Genomic DNA, 21,640 nt, shown 5'->3' on the forward strand with positions numbered 1-21,640 from the left:
CTTTTTCTTTCTTTCCAATTCTTATTCTTCAAGTATAGTTTCTTGCCTTATTCCACTGACAGGTCTATTAATAATACAGTGTTGAAAGATGTTCTTTTGTTGTTGTTTTGTTTAATGTTTTTGTTTCTGATTGTAAAAAGATTTTTTCAATGTTTCTTCATTAATATTTCTGAATCTTTTAAGATAATCATATTTTTTCAATGAGCTCTTATTTTGGTAAATTATATTCATTAATTTACTAATATTAAACCAGTATTACATTTCTGGGATACAACTATCTTGATCATGATGGGTTATTCTTTTTATACATTTCTGAGTTTTTGTTAATATTTTGTTAAGATTTTTATATTTTTGTTCATAGATGAGATTAGGCCTATAGTTATCCTATCTTGTACTGCCATTGTCAAATTTTAATATCAAATTTATGTAAACCTTATAAAAAGATTTGAGGGACAAAGAATTCCTTCTTCCTCTATGAAAATGGAAGTGTTAGTCACACAGTCATGCCTGATTCTCTACAACTGCATGGACTGCAGCCTCCAGGCTCCTCTGTCCATGAGATTTCCCAGGCAAGAATACTGAAGTAGGTTGCCATTTCCTTCTCCAAGGGATCTTTGCAACCCAGGGATTGAACCCAGGACTCCTGCCTCTCAGGCAGATTCTTTACTGTCTGAGCCACCAGCGAAGCCCCACTGGAATAGAATATGTAAGAAAGAATATAGGAATATTCAGGTTTTTATTTCTTTTTGCTGCATTTTCTGTCAGTTAAAATTCCCCAGGGACAATTATATGCTATCACTTATATGTAGAATCTTAAATGTAATACAAATGGACTTATTTACAAAAGAGAAACAGACATAAAAAACAAACTTCAGTTCGGTTCAGATCAGTTCAGTTGCTCAGTCATGTCCAACTCTTTGCGACCCCATGAACCGCAGCAGGCCAGGCTCCCTGTCCATCACCAACTCCCGGAGTCCACCCAAACCCATGTCCATCAAGTCGGTAATGCCATCCAACATCTCATCCTCTGTCGTCCCCTTCTCCTCCTGACCTCGATCTTTCCCAGCATCAGGGTCTTTTCCAATGAGTCAGTTCTTCACATCAGGTGGCCAAAGTATTGGAGTTTCAGCTTCAGCATCAGTCCTTCCAATGAACACCCAGGACTGATCTCCTTTAGGATGGACTGGTTGGATCTCCTTGTGTTTACCAAAGGAAAAGTGAGGGGAAGGGATAAACTAAGAGTGTAACATTAAGAGATACACACTTCTATATATAAAATAAACAACAGTGATTTACTGTATGGCACAGGGGACCATATTCAATATTTTACATTAGCCTATAAGGCAAGGAAACTGAAAAAGTATATATAAAATTGAATTGAATAACTTTGCTGTACACTTGAAATTAACACAATATTATAAATCAACTATACTTCAAAAAATTTTTCTAGTATTTTTTCCATTTCATGTAAATTTTCAAATATTTAGAATAATGTTTTTCATGAGAATTCATTATCTTTTAAATCTCTAGAGCATCTAAAATTATGACCCACACCTTCATGCCTATCTTTATTCATATATGTCCTCTTTCTTTTCTTTTTCTTTAAAAAAAAGTATGGGTTGCAAAAGTATGTAGTCAAGAAACACCTGGTATAATAGGCAAATTTGGCCTTGGAGTACAGAATGAAGCAAGACAAAGGCTAATAGAGTTTTGCCAAGAGAACACACCAGTCATAGCAAACACCCTCTTCAAACAACACAAGAGAAGACTCTACACATGGACATCACCAGATGGTCAACACCAAAATAAGACTGATTATATTCTTTGCAGCGAAATATGGAGAAGCTCTATACAGTCAGAAAATACAAGACCGGGAGTTGACTGTGGCTCAGATCATGAACTCATTATTGACAAATTCAGACTTAAATTGAAGAAAATAGGGAAAACCACTAGACCATTCAGGTATGACCTAAATCAGATCCCTTATGATTATACAGTGGAAGTGAGAAATAGACTTAAGGGACTAGATCTGATAGACAGAGTGCCTGATGAACTATGGATGGAGGTTCACGACATTGTACAGGAGACAGGGATCAAGACCATCCCCAAGGAAAAAAATGCAAAAAAGCAAAATGGCTGTCTGAGGAGGCCTTACAAATAGCTGTGAAAAGAAGAGAAGCGAAAAGCAAAGGAGAAAAGGAAAGATATTCCCGTTTGAATGCAGATTTCCAAAGAATAGCAAGGAGAGATAAGAAAACCTTCCTCAGTGATCAGTGCAAAAAAAATAGAGGAAAACAACAGAATGGGAAAGACTAGAGATACCAAGGGAACATTTCATTCAAATATGGGGTCAATAAAGGACAGAAGTGGTATGGACATGATAGAAGCAGAAGATATTAAGAAGAGGTGGCAAGAATACACAGAACTATACAAAAAAAATATCTTCATGACCCAGAAAATCAGGATGGTATGATCACTCACCAAGAGCCAGACATCATGGAATGTGAAGTCAAGTGGGCCTTAGGAAGCATCACAACAAACAAAGCTAGTGGAGGTGATGGAATTCCAGTTGAGCTATTTTCAATCCTAAAAGATGATGCTGTGAAAGTGCTGCACTCAATATGTCAGCAAATTTGGAAAACTCAGCAGTGGCCACAGGATTGGAAAAGATCAGTTTTCATTCCAATCCCAAAGAAAAGCAATGCCAAAGAATGCTCAAACTACCGCACAGTTGCACTCATCTCACACGCTAATAAAGTAATGCTCAAAATCTTCCAAGCTAGGCTTCAACAATACATGAACAGTGAACTTCCAGATGTTCAAGCTGGATTGAGAAAAGGCAGAGGAACCAGAGATCAAATTGCCAACATCCATTGGATCATCAAAAAAGCGAGAGAGTTCCAGAAAAACATCTATTTCTGCTTTATTGACTATGCCAAAGCCTTTGACTGTGTGGATCACAACAAACTGGAAAATTCTTAACGAGATGGGAATACCAGACCACCTGACCTGCCTGTTGAGAAATCTGTGTGCATGTCAGGAAGCAACAGTTAGAACTGGACATGGACCAACAGACTGGTTCCAAATAGGAAAAGGAGTATGTCAAGGCTGTATATTGTCACCCTGCTTATTTAACTTATATGCAGAGTACATCATGAGAAATACTGGGCTATATGAAGCACAAGCCGGAATCAAGATTGCTGGGAGAAATAGCAATCGCCTCAGATATGCAGATGATACCACCCTTATGGCAGAATGTGAAGAAGAACTAAAGAGCCTCTTGATGAAAGTAAAAGGGGAGAGTGAAAAAGTTGGCTTAAAGCTCAACAATCAGAAAACTAATATCATGGCATCTGGCCCCATCACTTCATGGCAAATAGGTGGGAAAACAGTGGAAACAGTGGCAGACTTTATCTTCTTGGGCTCCAAGATCACTGCAGATGGTGATTGCAGCCATGAAATTAAAAGACGCTTACTCCTTGAAAGAAAAGCTATGACCAACCTAGACAGCATATTAAAAAGCAGAGACATTACTTTGCTGAAAGGTCCATCTAGTCAGAGCTATGGTTTTTCCAGTAGTCATGTATGGATGTGAGAGTTGGACTATAAAGATAGCTGAGCACCGAAGAATTGATGCTTTTGAACTGTGGTGTTGGAGAAGACTCTTGAGAGTCCCTTGGACTGCAAGGAGATCCAACCAGTCCATCCTAAAGGAGATCAGTCCTGAGTGTTCGTTTGAAGGACTGATGCTGAAGCTGAAACTTCAATACTTTGGTCACCTGATTGGAAGAACTGACTCATAAGAAAAGACTCTGATGCTGGGAAAGATTGAGGGCAGAAGGAGAAGGGGACGGCAGAGGATGAGATGGTTGGATGGCATCACCAACTCAATGGACATGAGTTTGAGTAAACTCCGGGGGTTGGTGATGGACAGGGAGGCCTGTTGTGCTGCAGTCCATAGGGTCGCAAAGAGTCAGACACGACTGAGTGACTGAACTGAACTGAACTGAACTGAAGGGTTAAAATTTCCCTCTAAGTCAGTTCAGGTTTAATTGAATTTTAGTCAATTCAAGACTAAAAATATTCATGTCCTGTGACCTTGTTAACCTATTTCTGGGATACTATCCACAAGAAATAAGTAGAAGATGAAAAGAATTAGCCAGTAGATAAAAAGTTTTATACACAAAGATAAAAACACACTGCATACTTATGGTGGTGAAAAAAATAGAAACAAACTTGGATTTCAACAATAGAAGAGTGGTTAAGTAGCTATGACACAGCTGCATGATAGCATATTATGCAGTCATTAGAATCATCTATAAAGAATTTGTAATAACACTGTAAAGTTATTATCATAATGTTATGTAAATAATGCAGAATATACACTATGATTTCAATTACTATAAAAACAACTATAGAAAAAATTCTAAAAGGAAGTAATTCTAAATAGTAACATTATTTGGTGAAATTTGGATTTCCCCCTTCCATTCCACTTTTTTGTGTTTTCCATATTTCCTGCAATATCCATATATATTTTTTATAATTAGGGAAAATAAAGATACAGACTAACAATACATTGTTAACTAATATTTGGTTGTGTATAATTAGTCTTTCATTCCACGTCATTTAAAAAATTATTTATTTTTGGCTGTACTGGGTCTGCATTGCTACCTGCAGGTTTCTCTAGTTGAGGTGAGGAGGAGCTACTGTCTAGCTGTGTGCTGGCTCCTCATTGCGGTGGCTTCTCTGGTTGTGGAGTACAGGCTCTAGGGCACACAGGCTTCAGTAGTCGTGGCAAGTGGGCTCTGGAGCAGAGGCTCATTGTTGTGGCACATGGGCTTAGTTGTGCCACTAAGATGTGTGCACTGTGGCATGTGGCAGGGGATTCCCAACCACTGGACCACCAGAGAAGTCCCCCATTTTATTGTTTACTTGACATTTTAAAAATATCAAAGTATAAAGCCATTTAAAATATGTGATCTAGATATATAAAGTGAAAATTAATGTTTCAAATAGATGCTTTATTGCAGTTTATGTCTCACAGGTAAAGTATTGGTGGAAGGGAACCAGTGCATTGCTTCCGTGGTTTCCAGTCATCTAAGCCCCTGGACTAAACCAATATCCTTCAGCCCACATGTGACAGAGTTGCCAAGAAAACGAAGACGGAGTGATTCAGACCCATCGCAGTAAGTGAGTTTGTTCCTGTAACCCCAGGAAATCTTCAACCCTAGGGAGAAAAGAAAAATATTACTTTTTAAACAAATTAAAACCTTTAGTTTCTTTTTTTTTTTTAATTGAAATGTACTTGATTTATAATTTTGTGTTAGTTTCTGGTGTATAGCCAAGTGATTCAGTTATACAGATACATATATATTCTTTTCTATTATGGTTTAATATATGGATGTTAAATACTTGTGCTGACCTGTACAATAGGACCTTGTTGTTTATCCATTCTAGATTGTCTATAATAGTTTGCATCTGCTAGTCCCAAATTCTCAATTCACACCCCCTCCTTGGCAACTGCAAGTCTGTTCTCTATGGCTGTGAGTCTATTTCTGTTTTGTAGATAGGTTCACTTGTGTCATATTTACACTCCACATATAAGTGATATCATGTGGTATTTGTCTTTTTCTTTATGACTTAGTTTGCTAGTATGATCATCACTAGGTCCATCCATGTATCAGCAGAATGCATTATTTCATCCTTTTTTTATCTCTGAGTAATATTCTAGTGTGTGTGTGTGTGTGTGTGTGTGTGTGTGTGTATCTTCTTTAGAAAAAGATTACTTTTAAATTATTATTTTAAATTACATGGTAATTAAAAATTTGGACAGGTAGATTATTTTTTCACCCGGCTGCTACCTCTGTCATTGACTGATCCAACTCTTAACGTTATTAGCTATCCAGGAAGGTCAATTGGGATCTGAAAGACATAGGAACTTGAGGTTAATTTGATTAACAGTTAAGGTCACAGCAAGATATTTGCCTTCCTAATTGAAATACTTAACCTTGAGGAAAACATCTTGCATGTTTGGCTGAAAATAATCACAACTTGCTTCTTGATTTACTCATTGTTTATGTAACAACCAACCCTTGGTTATCTGTGGCAACTTTAATCAATTAAAGCTCTTGTTTTCCATGTTTATTAAGCTAAGTAGATAATAAAATCAGTGTTGAGAATACTATCTCCTTGTTCATTTGTTGCCTAATGCAGCTTGCAGTTTCAAATATTCTTTAATGATCTCCCCAAACATAGGGTTTTTATAGTGAAAATAATAGGGCAAGATAAATATAACAATCGAGAGCGATTCATTTTAAGCTGGTACTTTCTCTACATGAACATGAAAGTTGATGACCATTCTCCATCATGAATGATGGGAAAAGTCCTGAGAAGGGGACAAGATGAGGATGTAATGAAATATCCGACTCTTTTTAACTCAGTTCTTCCTAGTACACTTTATAATTTAGCTTCAGTTTCCAAGATGGCAGAATCAGTGTTATTCAACTGTAAGGACCAACACACTTCCCAAGCCACATGTAAATGTATATAAAGATTGTATACATAAAAGTATATAAAGATTATATACTGTTTTTGATTGTCTGTATTCTTAGTCTCTTCCAATAAAGTGGATGATTATAAATAACTGCAGTTGACCAAGTGACAGTCTACCTAGAACTGTTTGCTGTTCTACATCCTTAATTATCAGGTGGTAGTCCCTTTCCCTGGTGGCTCTGGGCTTCCCAGGTGGTCCTAGTGGTAAAAGAACCTGCCTGCCAGTGCAGGAGACGTAAGAGATGCAGGTTCGATCCCTGGGTCAGGAAGATCCCTGGAGAAGGAAATGGCAACCCACTCCAGTATTCTTGGAGCCTGGAGAATCCCATGGACAGAGGGACTGGTGGGCTATGGTCTATAGCGTTGCAGAGTCAGATATGACTAGAGAGACTTAGCATGCATGCAGTCCTCATTCACCTTGAGCTAGAAATGACTGTTAGTCCTTTTTATTTTTTTCTTTTTTCTTTAGAATCTTAAGTATCATTGTTCTTTCTTAATATGTAAATAAGAATATGACTTTCAAGTGAGAACTAGAGTCACACAATAGAACTTGCATCACACATGTCCCATGGGGGCCATGGTTGAGACCTTACAGTGGTTTTGAGAGTGATTGGAAAAATGAGGGCAGTGACGAGGGAAATACTAGAAATATCATTTCAGTATCAGGTCAGTTCAGTCACTCAGTCGTGTTTGACTCTTTGCCTCCCCATGGACTGCAGCATGCCAGGCTTCCCTGTCCATCAGCAATGCTGGGAGGTTGCTCAAACTCATGTCCATTGAGTTGGTGGTCCCATCCAACCGATTTATCCTCTGTTGTCCCCTTCTCCTCCTACCTTCAATCTTTACCAGCATCAAGGTCTTTTCTTTTTTTTCCCATTTATTTTTATTCATTGGAGGCTAATTACTTTATAATATTGTAGTGGTTTTTGCCATACATTGACATGAATCAGCCATGGATTTACATGTGTTCCCCATCCCGATCCCCCCTCCCGCCTCCCTCTCCATCCCATCCCTCTGGGTCTTCCCAGTGCACCAACTCTGAGCACTCGTCTCATGCATCCAACCTGGGCTGGTGATCTCTTTCACCCTTGATAGTATACTTGTTTCAATGCTGTTCTCTCTGAACGTCCCACCCTCACCTTCTCCCACAGAGTCTAAAAGTCTGTTCTGTACATCTGTGACTCTTTTTCTGTTTTGCATATAGGGTTATCGTTACCATCTTTTAAAATTCCATATATATGCGTTAGTATACTGTATTGGTCTTTATCTTTCTGGCTTACTTCACTCTGTATAATGGGCTCCAGTTTCATCCATCTCATTAGAACTGATTCAAATGAATTCTTTTTAATGGCTGAGTAGTATTCCATGGTGTATATGTACCACAGCTTTCTTAGCCATTCGTCTGCTGATGGGCATCTAGGTTGCTTCCATGTCCTGGCTATTATAAACAGTGCTGCAATGAACATTGGGGTACACTTGTCTCTTTCAGATCTGGTTTCTCAAGGTCTTTTCTGATGAGTCAGTTCTTCATATCAAGTGGCCAAAGTATTGGAGTTTCAGCTTCACCATCAGTCTTTCTAATGAATATTCAGGGTGGATTTCCTTTAGGATTGACTGGTTTGATCTCCTGTCCAAGGGACTCTCAAGAGTCTTCTCCAACACCACGGTTCAAAAGCATCAATTCTTTGGCACTCAGCTTTCTTTTGTGGTCCAACTCTCACATCCATGCATGACTACTGGAAAAAAACCATAGCTTTGACTATATGAACCTTTGTCAGCAAAGTCTCTGCTTTTTAATATATTGTCTAAGTTTATCATAGCTTTTCTTCCAAAGAACAAGCATCTTATTAATTTCATGGCTGCAGTCACCGTCTACATTGATTTTGGAGCCCTAGAAAATATAGTGACAATATACTGACAGATAATGGCTTTCTGGCAGAAGGCAACCATAAAGATTATTTATTACACACATTTTAGAAAACTGAAGCAGCTACAACTCAGAAACATCAAGTACCTCGCCCAACATTATCCAACTAGTTGGAATGCCTAATTGTCAGTGTAGTGGTTTCCTATTTACACCCTACTTCCTGTCTCTCTGTAGCTGGACTGGGGAGGGTGTTTCTAGCACATGAAGACAGCCATGCTGTCCAATTTTCCAGCATATCTGGTAGGGATGACCCAAGGCCTCCTCCCTTCCAGGTCAGGAATCATGAAAGAAAAAGTGGTGGAAAAACTTTCTCAGAATCCCTTTACCTGTCTTCTTTCAACAAGGGTAGAAATGTCACCATCCAGTTGCAGCAGGTAAATACTGGACTCTCACGTGACATAATTCCTACTTGAATAGCACATAGAGTGGGCAGCAGAAAGTGAGTGTACACCCCCTGATTTGCTCATTATCTATCCCAGAACTTCTCCACTCTGCCCCAATCCTTCTTTCATCTCACCATTTTCCATTCTAATGAAATAAGGGATGTCAAAGTGCTTTAGGAATTTTATAAAGTACTGACTGTGCGGCATCCTTCCCAGAGACTCAGGGCATGAGGTTGATTTCATTGGTGGAGCCTCCAAACACTGGATATTTTTAAACAGAAGAGAATGTGCGAAAAGTTTCACCCTTTCTGCAGCACTGTTGGATTTGAATGGAGAACTGCTTCTTTAAAAGGGTCATTGATGAAGATTCCTTGGAATGCAATCATTAAACATTTATTGAGTATCTACAATGTGATATCTACATTAAACATTTATTGAGGATCTACAATATATCTACTGCGTGTTGCAGTCCATGGGGTTGCAAAGAGTCAGACACGACTGAGCGACTGAATTGAATTGAACAATGTGATACCCAGTAGACGAGGAGGAAGACATAGATAAGGCACAAGAAATTTGTACAAATGGGAAAGATACAAAGAATTATTACATATCATGATAATTTCCATAAGAGGGACCCTCGGTATTATGGCAGCAAGACAAGTTGGGTGTTTAAATAATAACGAGATCAGAAGTGAAGAACAGCTTCCTGGACATGTTGACGGCAGCTAAGTTTTGAGTGAAAAATGGGGATGAGCCATTTGGAGCAGAAGTAGAGAAGGCAGTAGGAACAGCTGTGCAGAAGCACGGAGTATGAAGCAGCGCACTGCTGATCAGCAAACAAGTAATTGTCAGAGTAGAGCAGAGGACACGCCAGGAGGTGGTGAGCTGTGAGACTTGAGGGATAGACTTGGACTAGGTTATGAATGTCTGCTGAACTAAAGAAAACTGAGAAATGAAAGTGTTAGTCGCTCAGTCGTGTCCGACTCTTTGCAACCCCATGGACTATAGCCACCAGGCTCCTCTGTCCATGGAATTCTCCAGGCGAGAATACTGGAGAGGGTTGCCATTCCCTTCTCCAGGACATCTTCCCACCTGAGGGATCGAACCCGGGTCTCCTGCATTGCAGGCAGATTCTTTACTGTCTGAGCCATCAGGAAAGCCTGAAAAGTGTCTTAAATGCAATAAGGAAAATGGAGGGATTTTGAGAACTTGATCAGATTACGTGTTTAAAACTTTTGTTTACCTTTGCACTTTTAAAAAAGCTTTTTTATTGTAGTAAAATATATGTGACATAAAATTTAACATTTTAACCACTTTTAAGTGTACAGTTCAGTGGCATTAATTACATTCACAATGTTGTACAATCATTAGCACTGTCTGTTTCTAAAACTTCTCCGCCACCCCAGTCAGAAACACTGTACCCATGAAACAGTAGTTCTCCCTTTCTTTCCCTGGCCCCTGGTAACCTCTCGCCTACTTTCTAGCTCTGAGAATTTGCCTATTCTAGATATGTCATCTAAGTGGAATCATACAATATTGGTCCTTTTATCTCTGGCTTATTTCACTTAGTGTAGTGTTTTTAAGTTTCACCTTCACTGTAACGATGTAGCAGAACTTCATTCTTTCTTTATGGCTGAATCATATTCCATTGTATATATATGCCACATTCTATTTATCCATTCATATTTTGGTGGCATTTGGGTTGTTCCCCCTTTTTGGCTGTTGTGAATAATACTGCTATGAACATTGGTGCACAAGTGTCTGAGTCTCTGCTTTCAATTTCAGTTCTTTTGATTATATACCTACAAGTCAAATTGCTGGGTCAGATGGTAATTCTATGTTTAGTGTTTGAGGAACCACCAAACTGTTTTCCACAGTACCTTCACCATTTTACATTCCCACCAGAAATGTGTGAGGGATCCAATTTCTGCATACCCTTGCTGGCACTTGTTATTTTCCATTAGAAAAAAAAGCTATCCTAGTAAGTGTGAAGTGGTACAGATTTATATTTTTAAAGGAGCATTCAGGAAACAGTATGGAGGATGGACTGAAGGAGGAAAATCCATCAGGCAGAGAAAACAGTGGAGACGGTTGCTAGGGAATGGATTTTCTAAGCACTGGTCCAAGAGAGTAGCCTGGCCAGGAAGGGCCTGGAGAGGGAGGGGCATATTATGACACATTAGAAGATAGAAGCTCTAAGATTTCATTCTTGTTCATAGGAAGAGTAGGAATTTAAGAAGCATCCAAATTTTCTGACTTGGACCTGGATGGAGGATGGTATTTCGTTCACTGATATTGAGGGGAAGATGATGAATTCAGTTTTGGCTACAAGGAGAATGTGACATTTATGGGAATCTTTAAGTAGGCAGTTGGATATAAGGGTCTGGAACTCAGGGTTGAGGCATGGCCTGGAGATGGAGATTCAGACACCATTAACGTGTAAAGAACAAGAGCGGTGACTGGCATGGATGCAGGTATGGGTGCAGGAAAGATGGGGGAGGCTCAGGCAGGAGGGGCGCCTACCCAAAATGTGCGGAGACGGGGCTGTAAAATGAGCACGGTATCTCAGAAGGGAAAGGAAGAGAGTTTCAAAAAGGAGAAAGGCGTGGAAAGCAGCAAATTGGAGGAGTGTTTTGACCATATTTTCTTCCAGTTTCATTTGTTTTTGCTTGATTTATGAGGAGAGCCTACATTTCATTCAAAATGCAGTGAAAGTAGTTTTCAAGGAAACCTCCACTGTGTTTTGAAAAAGTTATATTACTTAGTATAAGAAGCTACACTAAGAAAATGCATCTAAGTAATGTGAATATTATTAATATCAGTGAGCTTATTAAAATTCATAAGTAAAAATATCTTTACTATAGACCAAATGCCAGCATGGAGAAGACATACAAAGAGCAAATTTACTAATTGTCCAGGTTCATGTTGCAAAGGAATGACGTGTTTAACTAATGAGATCGTGCCTTTTTTCTGTTCTGCACAGGACCGTTAAAGTGTATTTTGATTTCTTAAGTACAGTAGATTTGGATTTCATCAAGGAGGCAAATTTAGTCAGTGAGTTAATTTGCTAAGATATGTATAATCAAAGCAAAAGCATGGTTTAAAACAGTTTAAACTTTACCTTTTGAAATTGAAGTAATATATATCTATATATGGGGTTTCCCTGGTGGCTCAGCGGTAAAGAATCTGCCTGCAATGCAGGAAACCCGGGTTCCATCCTTGGGTCAGGAAGATCCCCTGGATGGGGCATGGCAACCCACTCCAGTATTCTTGCCTGGAGAATCCCATGGACAGAGGAGCCTGGCGGGCTGCAGTCCATAGGGTCACCCAGAGTTGGACATGACTGAAGCGACTACGCAGCAGCATATCTATATATGGGGATTCCCAGCTGGCTCAGTGGTAAAGAATCCATTTGCTAATGCAGGAGACAGGGGTTCAATCCATGGATCTGAAAAATCCCCTGGAGAAGGAAATGGTAAGCCACTCCAGTATTCTTGCCTGGGAAATCCCATGGACAGAGGAGTCTGGTGGGCTACAGTCCATGGGGTTGCAAAGAGTAGGACATAACTAAGCAACTGAGCACACATGCATATATGTATATAATTCCAGGTCATTAGGAAGAAACTCATTCATCCTGTATCATTATTTTTTACTTTAGTCCTTAGATGTGAAGTCAGGCAGAAAAGAGGAAAAAAAAAAACTGACTTAATCTAACACTCTCTATTGCTTCAAAAAGGCTGTTTGTTTTTACACCAGAGAGCAGGTTGATGATGATAGAGGCATAGAGGAAGGCACATGAGCCTACATAGGATAAGCTTCATTGGCCTCCTGTTAGGTCCATGACCTCGAGCAGTAACCTTATTGGGCCTCAATTCCTTCATCTGTAAAATGGGGAGAGTAATAACTACATGGAAATCAGTTCTGAATATTCCTTGGAAGGACTGATGTTGAAGCTGAAACTCCAATACTTTGGCCACCTGATGTGAACTGACTCATTGGAAAAGACCCTGATGCTGGGAATGATTGAAGGCAGGAGGAGAAGGGGACGACAGAGAATGAGATAGTTGGATGGCATCACTGACTCAATGGACATGAGATTGAGTAAATTCCAGGAGTTGGTGATGGACAGGGAGGCCTGGTGTGCTGCAGTCCATGGGGTCTCAAAGAGTCGGACATGACTGAGCGACTGAACTGAACTGAACTGAATAACTACATGATTCTTAAAGCTGTCAGAATCAAATAACACATGTGAAAATACTTTTGCTAAAGTGTCATCAAAGCTATTTATTTAGACAGTGATAAGGGAAAACATCCTTTGATTAAGCTTTTATCTTAGTGGTCCTTTTTTGTTTGGAACATTTATATTCCTCTCTTCATAAATTTTATTAAGTCTTCTATAAACAGCATGTATTGTCTTTTTAAAGCAGAAAAATATTATTGAAACCTCAAATAAAATACATCACATGAATAAAATAGTTCACAGGTAGGTCAAACTCTTTTTAAGTCTAGAAAATTATCATTGTTGAGTCTTCTAAAAGAGGGAAACTTGGCAACATGAGTCAGAAGCCTTAAAGTAATTATCCATACATTGTACATCTGAAGGTTTATCCTGGACTTTCCTGGTGGCTCAGACAGTAAAGATTCTGCCTGCAATGTGGGAGAACGGAGTTCCATCCCTGGATTGGGAAGATACCTCAGAGAAGGGAATGGCTACACACTCCAGTATTCTTGCCTGGAGAATCCCATGGACAGAGGATCCTGGCAGGCTACAATGCATGGTCACCAAGAGTCGGATAAGACTGAGTGACTACCAACATTTTATCCTAGGAGGATAATCGAAGATGCATGCACCACGGTGGTATTAGGCACACTATTTATAATATTGAAAAATTAGAATATTGAGATATCTAGTAATAGAAAATTATTAAATAAATTATAGCATAGCTAACCAATGGGCCACTATTTAGTCATTAAAAATTATGTTCTTTAAGAATTTTGAAGCTAGGAGAAAATATTTATGTTATAGTGTTAAGTGAATCAGACAAGACATGAAAAATTTTACACTGTCATCTGAATTTTGTTTTATTTATTTATATCAATATATACACAATATAGAACACAAATCTATCTAAATAGCCTCCATGCTCCACAATTCCCCCCCGCCCCCCATGACTAAGTTAAATAGTCAAAGCTGTTTTTGTATGTATCTAGATACATGTCTGGGCTTCCCAGGTGACTCAGTAATAAAGAATCCACCTGCCAATGCAGGAGACTCAAGAGATGCAGGTTCGATCCCTGGGTCAGTGACATCCCCCCTGGAGAAGGTCATGGCAACCCACTCCAGTATTCTTGCCTGGAGAATCTCATGGACGGAAGAACCTGGTGGGCTATAGTCCATGGCGTCACAAAGAATCGGACACGACTGAGCAGCTAAGCACACACACAGATGCATGTCTACGAAAGACATGGAGGGGAGACCCATTAAAATGTCTATTGTGGTTATTTCCAGATGAGATTATGGAAGCTTTGCCGTGAATTTTTAAAATGCCCTTTCAAAAATTAATGCACTTGGGAGTATATATTTTAAAACACATATTTGAAGAAAAGACTACTCAGCCTGCATGATTTTTTAACGTGGAAAGTATTTTATCACCATCACTTTGGTAGTGGTCTGGTGACTACATTCTGAATGAATAAATACACTGCCACATATGTACATGTATGTAAGTATATATATATATAAATATTTATACACACATATATACATTTAGAATATTCTGCTAAGGCATATACTAATGTGAAAATTAATATTATTGGCAAGTAATCAGTTTCCAGTTTTTTTAATTATTTCTTATTGTCTAGATGAATTTTCAGACAAAATTAAAGGTCTTAGAGTTTTAATAAGTTTTCAGGCTATGTAATAGAGCTATTACAACATTTTTGGCTAAGCCACCCATTGTTTTAAAAATAGCTATTTTATTTAATGTTATTTCTGTGAACATACTCCTTTTCAAGATTGGCATGGCATAATTTCTAAACAGAGCAGCAATTATTATTCACTGTTGCTTCACATAGTTATTGTTACCTGATGGAGATGAGGTACATGTCAGCTTTGGTACAAGAGCAGCTCACCCAGACAATAATAATCGTTTCAATTAGGAGCTCAGGGTAGCATGTATAACTAAAGACTTAATAGGAATTAGGATGGCTGAACTTAATCTCACATTTATTTCTCAAGAATTACTGAAGATCGGTTTCATGTAGTTTGATACTTTATCTTGCTTTTTTGAAGAAAGGAAGATGGTGAACAACAAGTAAAAATGAAGTCCTTTGGGTACAATGAACCACTGAGAGGGTATATGGTGGGTGGAGAAGGTCACATATGCAGACCATTAGCTGAAACAAACAGTGAGGTCAAGATAGAATAGATTCAGGAATATTAGGTTTTTCTCATATGTTCTGCTCTGAGATGTAGTGATCATCATATACCTTGTACCTTTTTTCTTTATCTACTTGGATAACATTTTGGCTTATATGTCTTTACATTTTTCTTAGAATAGCTATTTATTAAAAATAACTATTATTTCCTTGAAGCACTAGAGAAAACCTAATTCATCCAATAAGCAAATCAGAATTACTTACAAGGAGCTTCTGATTATTAGGAATCCATCGTCATAAATTCTGTCAATTGTTTCATCATGTTCTTTCAACATCAACAAATATTTTTCTACCTCTGGCAACATAGCCAGATCTCAATTTTGCTTTTTCTCCATTTATTCTTTTTTTTTTTTTTTAAATAAGACTTCATGAAACACTGACATGGTTCAAAGTGACAGTAGCTGCTCACAGGATTAAGAGCCAGAGCCCTGATAAATTATTAAGCAGAAAACTGTCCTCTGGGTAGATATACCTTTCTTTAACAAAATTCTCCAAGAAATCTTTTCAAGTGCACCCCCTTCAAGTAAAGTACCTTATTCAAAAACGCTATCTCACCTTCCTCTCTGTTTCCTAGCTCCCAGCATCACCATTCCTTATTCCCAACTGATGAGAACTGTTCTCATCAGTTCTCATCTCCCTCAAATCCTGGCTCTAAGAGAAGACACTTCTTCTGCTGTGTGTTCCTGGAATCAGGCAGTTGTCTGCTGCTACTGTCTGTGTTAACGGGTAATACTGTTAGAAAGAAGAGGTGAACATCCTTCACCTTAGAGGATAACTATTACATTTTTAAAACATAAATCTTTAATATAAAAATTGTTCTTGAATAGACCATAGTATCCCCTTTATCAATCACAACCTTGTCATGGTGAAGGTACTTGCATAACTCAATGAAACTATGAACCATGCTATGCAGGGCCACCCAAGACAAATGGGTCATAGTGAAGAATTCTGATGAAACATGGTCCACTGGAGGAGGAAATGGCAACCCACTCCAGTATTCTTGCCTGGAGAACCCCATGAACAGTATGGAAAAGCAAAAAGATATGATACCAGAAGATGAGCCCCACAGGTTGGTAGGTGTCCAGTATGTTACTGGGGAAGAGCCGAGGGCAATTACTAATAGTTCCACAAAGAATAAAGCAGTTGGGCCAAGTGGAAATGATGCTCAGTTGTGGATGTGTCTGGTGATAAAGTCAAGTCTAATGCTATAAATTACAATATTGCATAGGAATCTGGAATGTTAGGTCCATGAATCAAGGTAAATTGGACGTGGTCAAGCAGGAGATAGCAAGATTGAATGAACACTGACATCTTAGGAATCAGTGAACTAAAAAGGATGAAAATGGGTGGATTTAATTCAGATGACCCTTACATATACTACTATGGGGAAGAATCGCTTAGAAGAAATGGAGTAGCCCTCATTGTCAACAAAAGTATCTGAAATGCAATATTTGGATGCAGTCTCAGAAATGTCAGAATGATCTCAGTTCATTTCCAAACAAACCATTCATAATCACAGTAATCCAAGTCTATGCCCCCAGCAGGAGAGAAGAGAAGTGAAAGGCAAAGGAGAAAAGAAAAGGTATACTCAATTGAATGCAGAGTTCCAGACAGTAGCAAGGAGAGACAAAAAGGCCTTCTTAAGTGAACAATGCAAAGAAATAAGAGGAAAACAACAGAATGGGAAAGACTAGAGATCTCTTTAAGAAAACTGGAGCTATCAAGGGAACATTTCATGCAAGGATGGGCATGATAAAGGACAGAAACAATAAGGACCTAACTTGAGAGTCCCTTGGACTCTCAGGAGCTCAAACCAGTCCATCCTAAAGGAAATCCACCCTGATTATTCATTGGAAGGACTGATGCTGAACCTGAAGCTCCAATACTTTGGCCACCTGATGGGAAGAGCTGATTCATTAGCAAAAAAAAAACCCTGATGCTGGGAAAGATTGAAGGCAGAAGAAGGGGGTGACAGAGGGTGAGATGATTAGATAGCATCACTAACTCAATGGACATGAATTTGAACAAACTCTGGGAGACAGTGGAGGACAGAGGAATCTGATGTGCTGTAGTCTCTCTCACTTAAGTCGCTAAGTCCAACTCTTGTGACCCCAAGGACTGTAGCCTGCCAGACTCCTGTCCATGGATTCTCCAGGCAAGGATACTGGAGTGGGTTGCCATTTCCTTCTCTAGGAGATCTTCCCGACCCAGGAATCTCCTGCATTGCAGGCAGATTCTTTACCAATTGAGCTATGAGGGAAGCCCATGCTATAGTCTATGGGGTTGCAAAGAGTTGGACACAACTTAGTGACTAAACAACAATAACAGCAGACCATAGCGTGAGTGAAAGTGAAATTCGTTCAGTCGTGTCCGACTCTTTGTGAATCCATGGACTATAGCCTGCCAGGCATCTCCATCCGTGGCATTTTCCAGGCAGGAATACTGGAGTGGGTAGCCTTTCCCTTCTCCAGTGGATCTTCCCAAGCCAGGAATGGAATGGGAGTCTCCTGCATTGCAGGCAGATTCTTTACCAACTGAGCAATCAGGGAAGCCCTATATGTTTCACAGATGATAAAATGTTGGGGTGGGTGTATATCTTTGATTTCAAGAATTAGGTTATTCTACTTTTGACATTTTACTGTGAATATTTGTCTGTTTTTCCTACAACGCACAGATCATGGCAATTCCAGACTTTCTGTATAAGAAAAGTTTGGGGAAGTCAATCTAATGGGAAAGGGGAAAAATAGGAGATTTGTCCTGATCTATTTTAGAGACTTTAGATGAAGGAGTGAAAGGAAGGGGAGAAGCACTGATGGAGCTAACAACCTCCCCCCCCCGCCCCCCAAAAAAGACCTGGCTAATGCCTGGAACAAAGTACATGCTTTGGGATGAACGGGATGGCATTCAAAGTAGTAGTTATCCATTCATACATGCATTCATGTATGCTAAGTACATCCATTTATGTATGGATGAATGAATGCATGCATGAGCCAACTTTATTTTTGAAGCTGCAGAACCCTTTGCTTAATGAATTTTTAACAGCAGCTCTATCATACCCCACCCCCACTCCAGGAGTCCCTTCATTTCTGCTTTCTTCCACATGACTCCCAAGACCCTTTCCGAAGTTTCAGACTTTGGGGAGCACAGTCTGAGGATCAATTTGCTTGCTCCTAGTTATCTACATTTAATTTGAATGCAGCTTCCCTGATGGCTCAGAGGGTAAAGCGTCTGCCTGCAATGCAGGAGACCCGGGTTCAATCCCTGGGTTGGGAAGATCCCCAGGAGAAGGAAATGGAAACCCACTCTGGTACTCTAGCCTGGAAAATCCGATGGATGGAGAAGCCTGGTAGGCTATGGTCCATGGGGTGGCAGAGTTGGACACGAGTAAGCAACTTCACTTTCACTTTCACTTTAATTTGAATGCCATCCTGTTCATCCCAAAGCATGGACTTTATTCCAGGCATTAGCCAAAGGTGAATGGTTTTTTTTTTTGTGGGGGGGGGGCTACGGGGGGGTTGTTAGCTCCATCAGTGCTTCTCCCCTTCCTTTCACTCCTTCATCTAAAGTCTCTAATAATAGATCAGGACAAATCTCCTATTTTTCCCCTTTCCCATTAGATTGACTTACCCCAAACTTTTCTTATATAGAAACCCTGGAGTTGCCATGATCTGTATGTTGTAGGAGAAACAGACAAATGTTCACAGTAAAATGTCAAAAGTAGAATAACCTAATTCTTTAAATCAAAGATATACACCCACCCCTCACACCACCTGTGAAACATGTCTTATCATCAGTGTTATCTTCCTATTAATTGAGAGCATTTTTCTGTCGTGGTGATGCACTAGATAATGGTGCATCTTACAGCTGATGGTGTCTTATATTTGATGAAATATGGTAGTGGTATGTTTGATGAAACAAAGTACTGAGGTGGCTTTGAGAGGGATGTTAAAGAGAGCTTCCCAGAAGAATAAGTCACCTGGGTTTTGAAGACGGACTAGGAATTTTTTCCAGGAACATAGGGAGGAAGGACATTCTAATCCTAGAAGAGTGCAAGACATAGAGGACAAGTGAGCTGACTTTGTGTGTTGGAGGATAGCAAGTTATCTGGCGTTGCTGCTCTACAACATCCAGACCTGTAGGGGGAAGGAACGGAGAAGTGAAACCAGAGATGAAGGCATGAGCCAGGTTGTGAGAACACTGGGATGTCATTAGGGAGTCTGGACTTTCCTCTTTGGCAGTGAAAATGCATGCAAAACCCCCTTATGCAATGGGATTCAGTTCAGTTCAGTTCAGCTCAGTCACTCAGTTGTGTCCGACTCTTTACGACCCCATGAATCGCAGCATGCCAGGCCTCCCTGTCCATCACCAACTCCCGGAGTTTACCCAAACTCATGTCCATCGAGTCGGTGATGCCATCCAGTCATCTCATCCTCTGTTGTCCCCTTCTCCTCCTGCCCCCAATCCCTCCCAGCATCAGGGTCTTTTCCAATGAGTCAACTCTTCGCATGAGGTGGCCAAAGTATTGGAGTTTCAGCTACAACATCATTCCTTCCAAGGAACACCCAGGACTGATCTCCTCTAGGATGGACTGGTTGGGTCTCCTTGTAGTGCAAGGGACTTTCAAGAGTCTTCTGCAACACCCATTATGCCATGGGATTAGATGGTTTTATTTTAAAACAATGATTCTGGAAGCCATGGGTAGGATAGAGTAGATAAGGAAGATACTTGAAGAAGCAGTAATATCAATTTCAAAGGCTTTTAGGGGTTTTGCAGTGAGTATCATGGAGCTTCCCAGGTGGCACCGTTGTAAAGAATCCATCTGCCAGTGCAGAAGACATGGGTTCTATGCCTGGATCAGGAAGATCCCCTGGATAGGGAAATGGCTACCCATTTCAGTATTCTTGCCTGGAGTATTCCATGAACAGAGGAGCCCAGCAGGCTACAGTCCATGGGGTCGCAAAGAGTTGGACACAACTGAATGACTAACCCTAAGACAGTAACAGGTGGATGGAGAGAAGCAAAAGACACCTTTAAGAAATAATTTTAAAACAAGAATTTATAGGAGTTTGTAATTATTTGGTTCTTCCAGGTGAAGAAGAATAAAGGGTCTAGCATGAGTCCAGTGGTGTCACCAATCAAAATAAGCCCTATAAAAAGAAAAGGAGTAATCAGGGCTGGCAGAGGAAGAATTAAAATGAGGCCAGTTGCAAAGAATGCATTCAGTTTGGGATTTGTTGAGTTTTAGGTTTCTTTGAATCACTGATGTGCATCCTTCTAGTTCTGAAGGTCTGGATATGGATGAGGTATGAATGAGATAGGGATTAAATGGTTAAGTAGCTTATGAGTTGCTGTAAAGCCTTCTGAGAGAATGCAGTCTCTCAGGGTGAAGCTATAGGGTGAAGAAAGAGTAGTGCCAAGTAAGGGATCTCAGGGACCAGTACTGAAGGACAGAGGAAGAGCTGAGGCGGGAGGATGGTGGAGCAAAAGCCAACGAAGAATGAAAAATGGCATCAGTGTCCAATTCAAGGCAGGGAACAGCTGGGGTTGCATAACATGAGGGTGACTTCTGCTAGAGTGGTTTTAATGGAGTGGGGGCTATGGGAGGTTGCTTTAATAGATGGAGAGACCCTGGAGATGGAAGGTTGAGTGAGACAACAGCCTCAGGAAGCTGGCCGAGGAGGGAAGGGGGAAAAAAATCACTAGATTTAGGGAAAATATTTTTCCCCCTAAAGGGAAGAGACTTGAGCCCCTTTATTGACCCATAGAAGGAGCTGTGAAAGAGAGTGAGCTCAAGATGCTGGTAGCTGTTCAAGTGAAGACCAGAGAAGTTAGCTTTGAATAGAAGGCAACCCGTCTCTTTCTCAGGGGCTTCCTGGGTGGTGCAGTGGTGAAGAGTTTGCCTGCCAATGCAGGAGATGCGGGAGACTCGGGTTTGATCCCCCGGTTGGGAAGATCCCTGCAGAAAGCATGGCCACCCACTCCAGTATTCTTGCCTGGGAAATCCCATGGACAGAGGAGCCCAGCGGGCTACAGTCCATGGGGTCACAAAGAGTTAGGCATGACTGTGCACACACACACATCTCTTCCTCTAAGAGGGAAGTGGAAAAAAAAATATCCACTTCAGCTCTCATGTGCTAAGTCACTTCAGTCGTGTTCGATCCTATGTCCGACTTCAGTCATGTGACCCTATGGGCCATAGCTTGCCAGGCTCCTCTGTCCATGGGATTCTCCAGGCAAGAATACTGGAGTGGGAAATCTTATTTCTTGCAGATTTCAGGGAATAAGGTCAGAAGGGAAGGAGCAAGGGTAGTGGGGGCAGGAGGTGGAGGCTGATAAAAAC

General features: G+C 40.2%; 1 protein-coding gene across 1 annotated transcript in view; it reads left to right on the forward strand.

Moving 5' to 3' along the window:
- BMAL2 (basic helix-loop-helix ARNT like 2) overlaps nt 1-21,640 on the forward strand; it is a 104,018-nt gene that overhangs the window by 35,779 nt on the left and 46,599 nt on the right. The window contains exon 2 of the mRNA XM_061125176.1: nt 5,045-5,186. Coding sequence (XP_060981159.1) covers nt 5,045-5,186 — 142 coding nt within the window. The remainder of the gene's footprint in view (nt 1-5,044; nt 5,187-21,640) is intronic.

Source organism: Dama dama, chromosome 22 (genome assembly GCF_033118175.1).
Source record: "Dama dama isolate Ldn47 chromosome 22, ASM3311817v1, whole genome shotgun sequence".
NCBI classification, from domain to species: domain Eukaryota; kingdom Metazoa; phylum Chordata; class Mammalia; order Artiodactyla; family Cervidae; genus Dama; species Dama dama.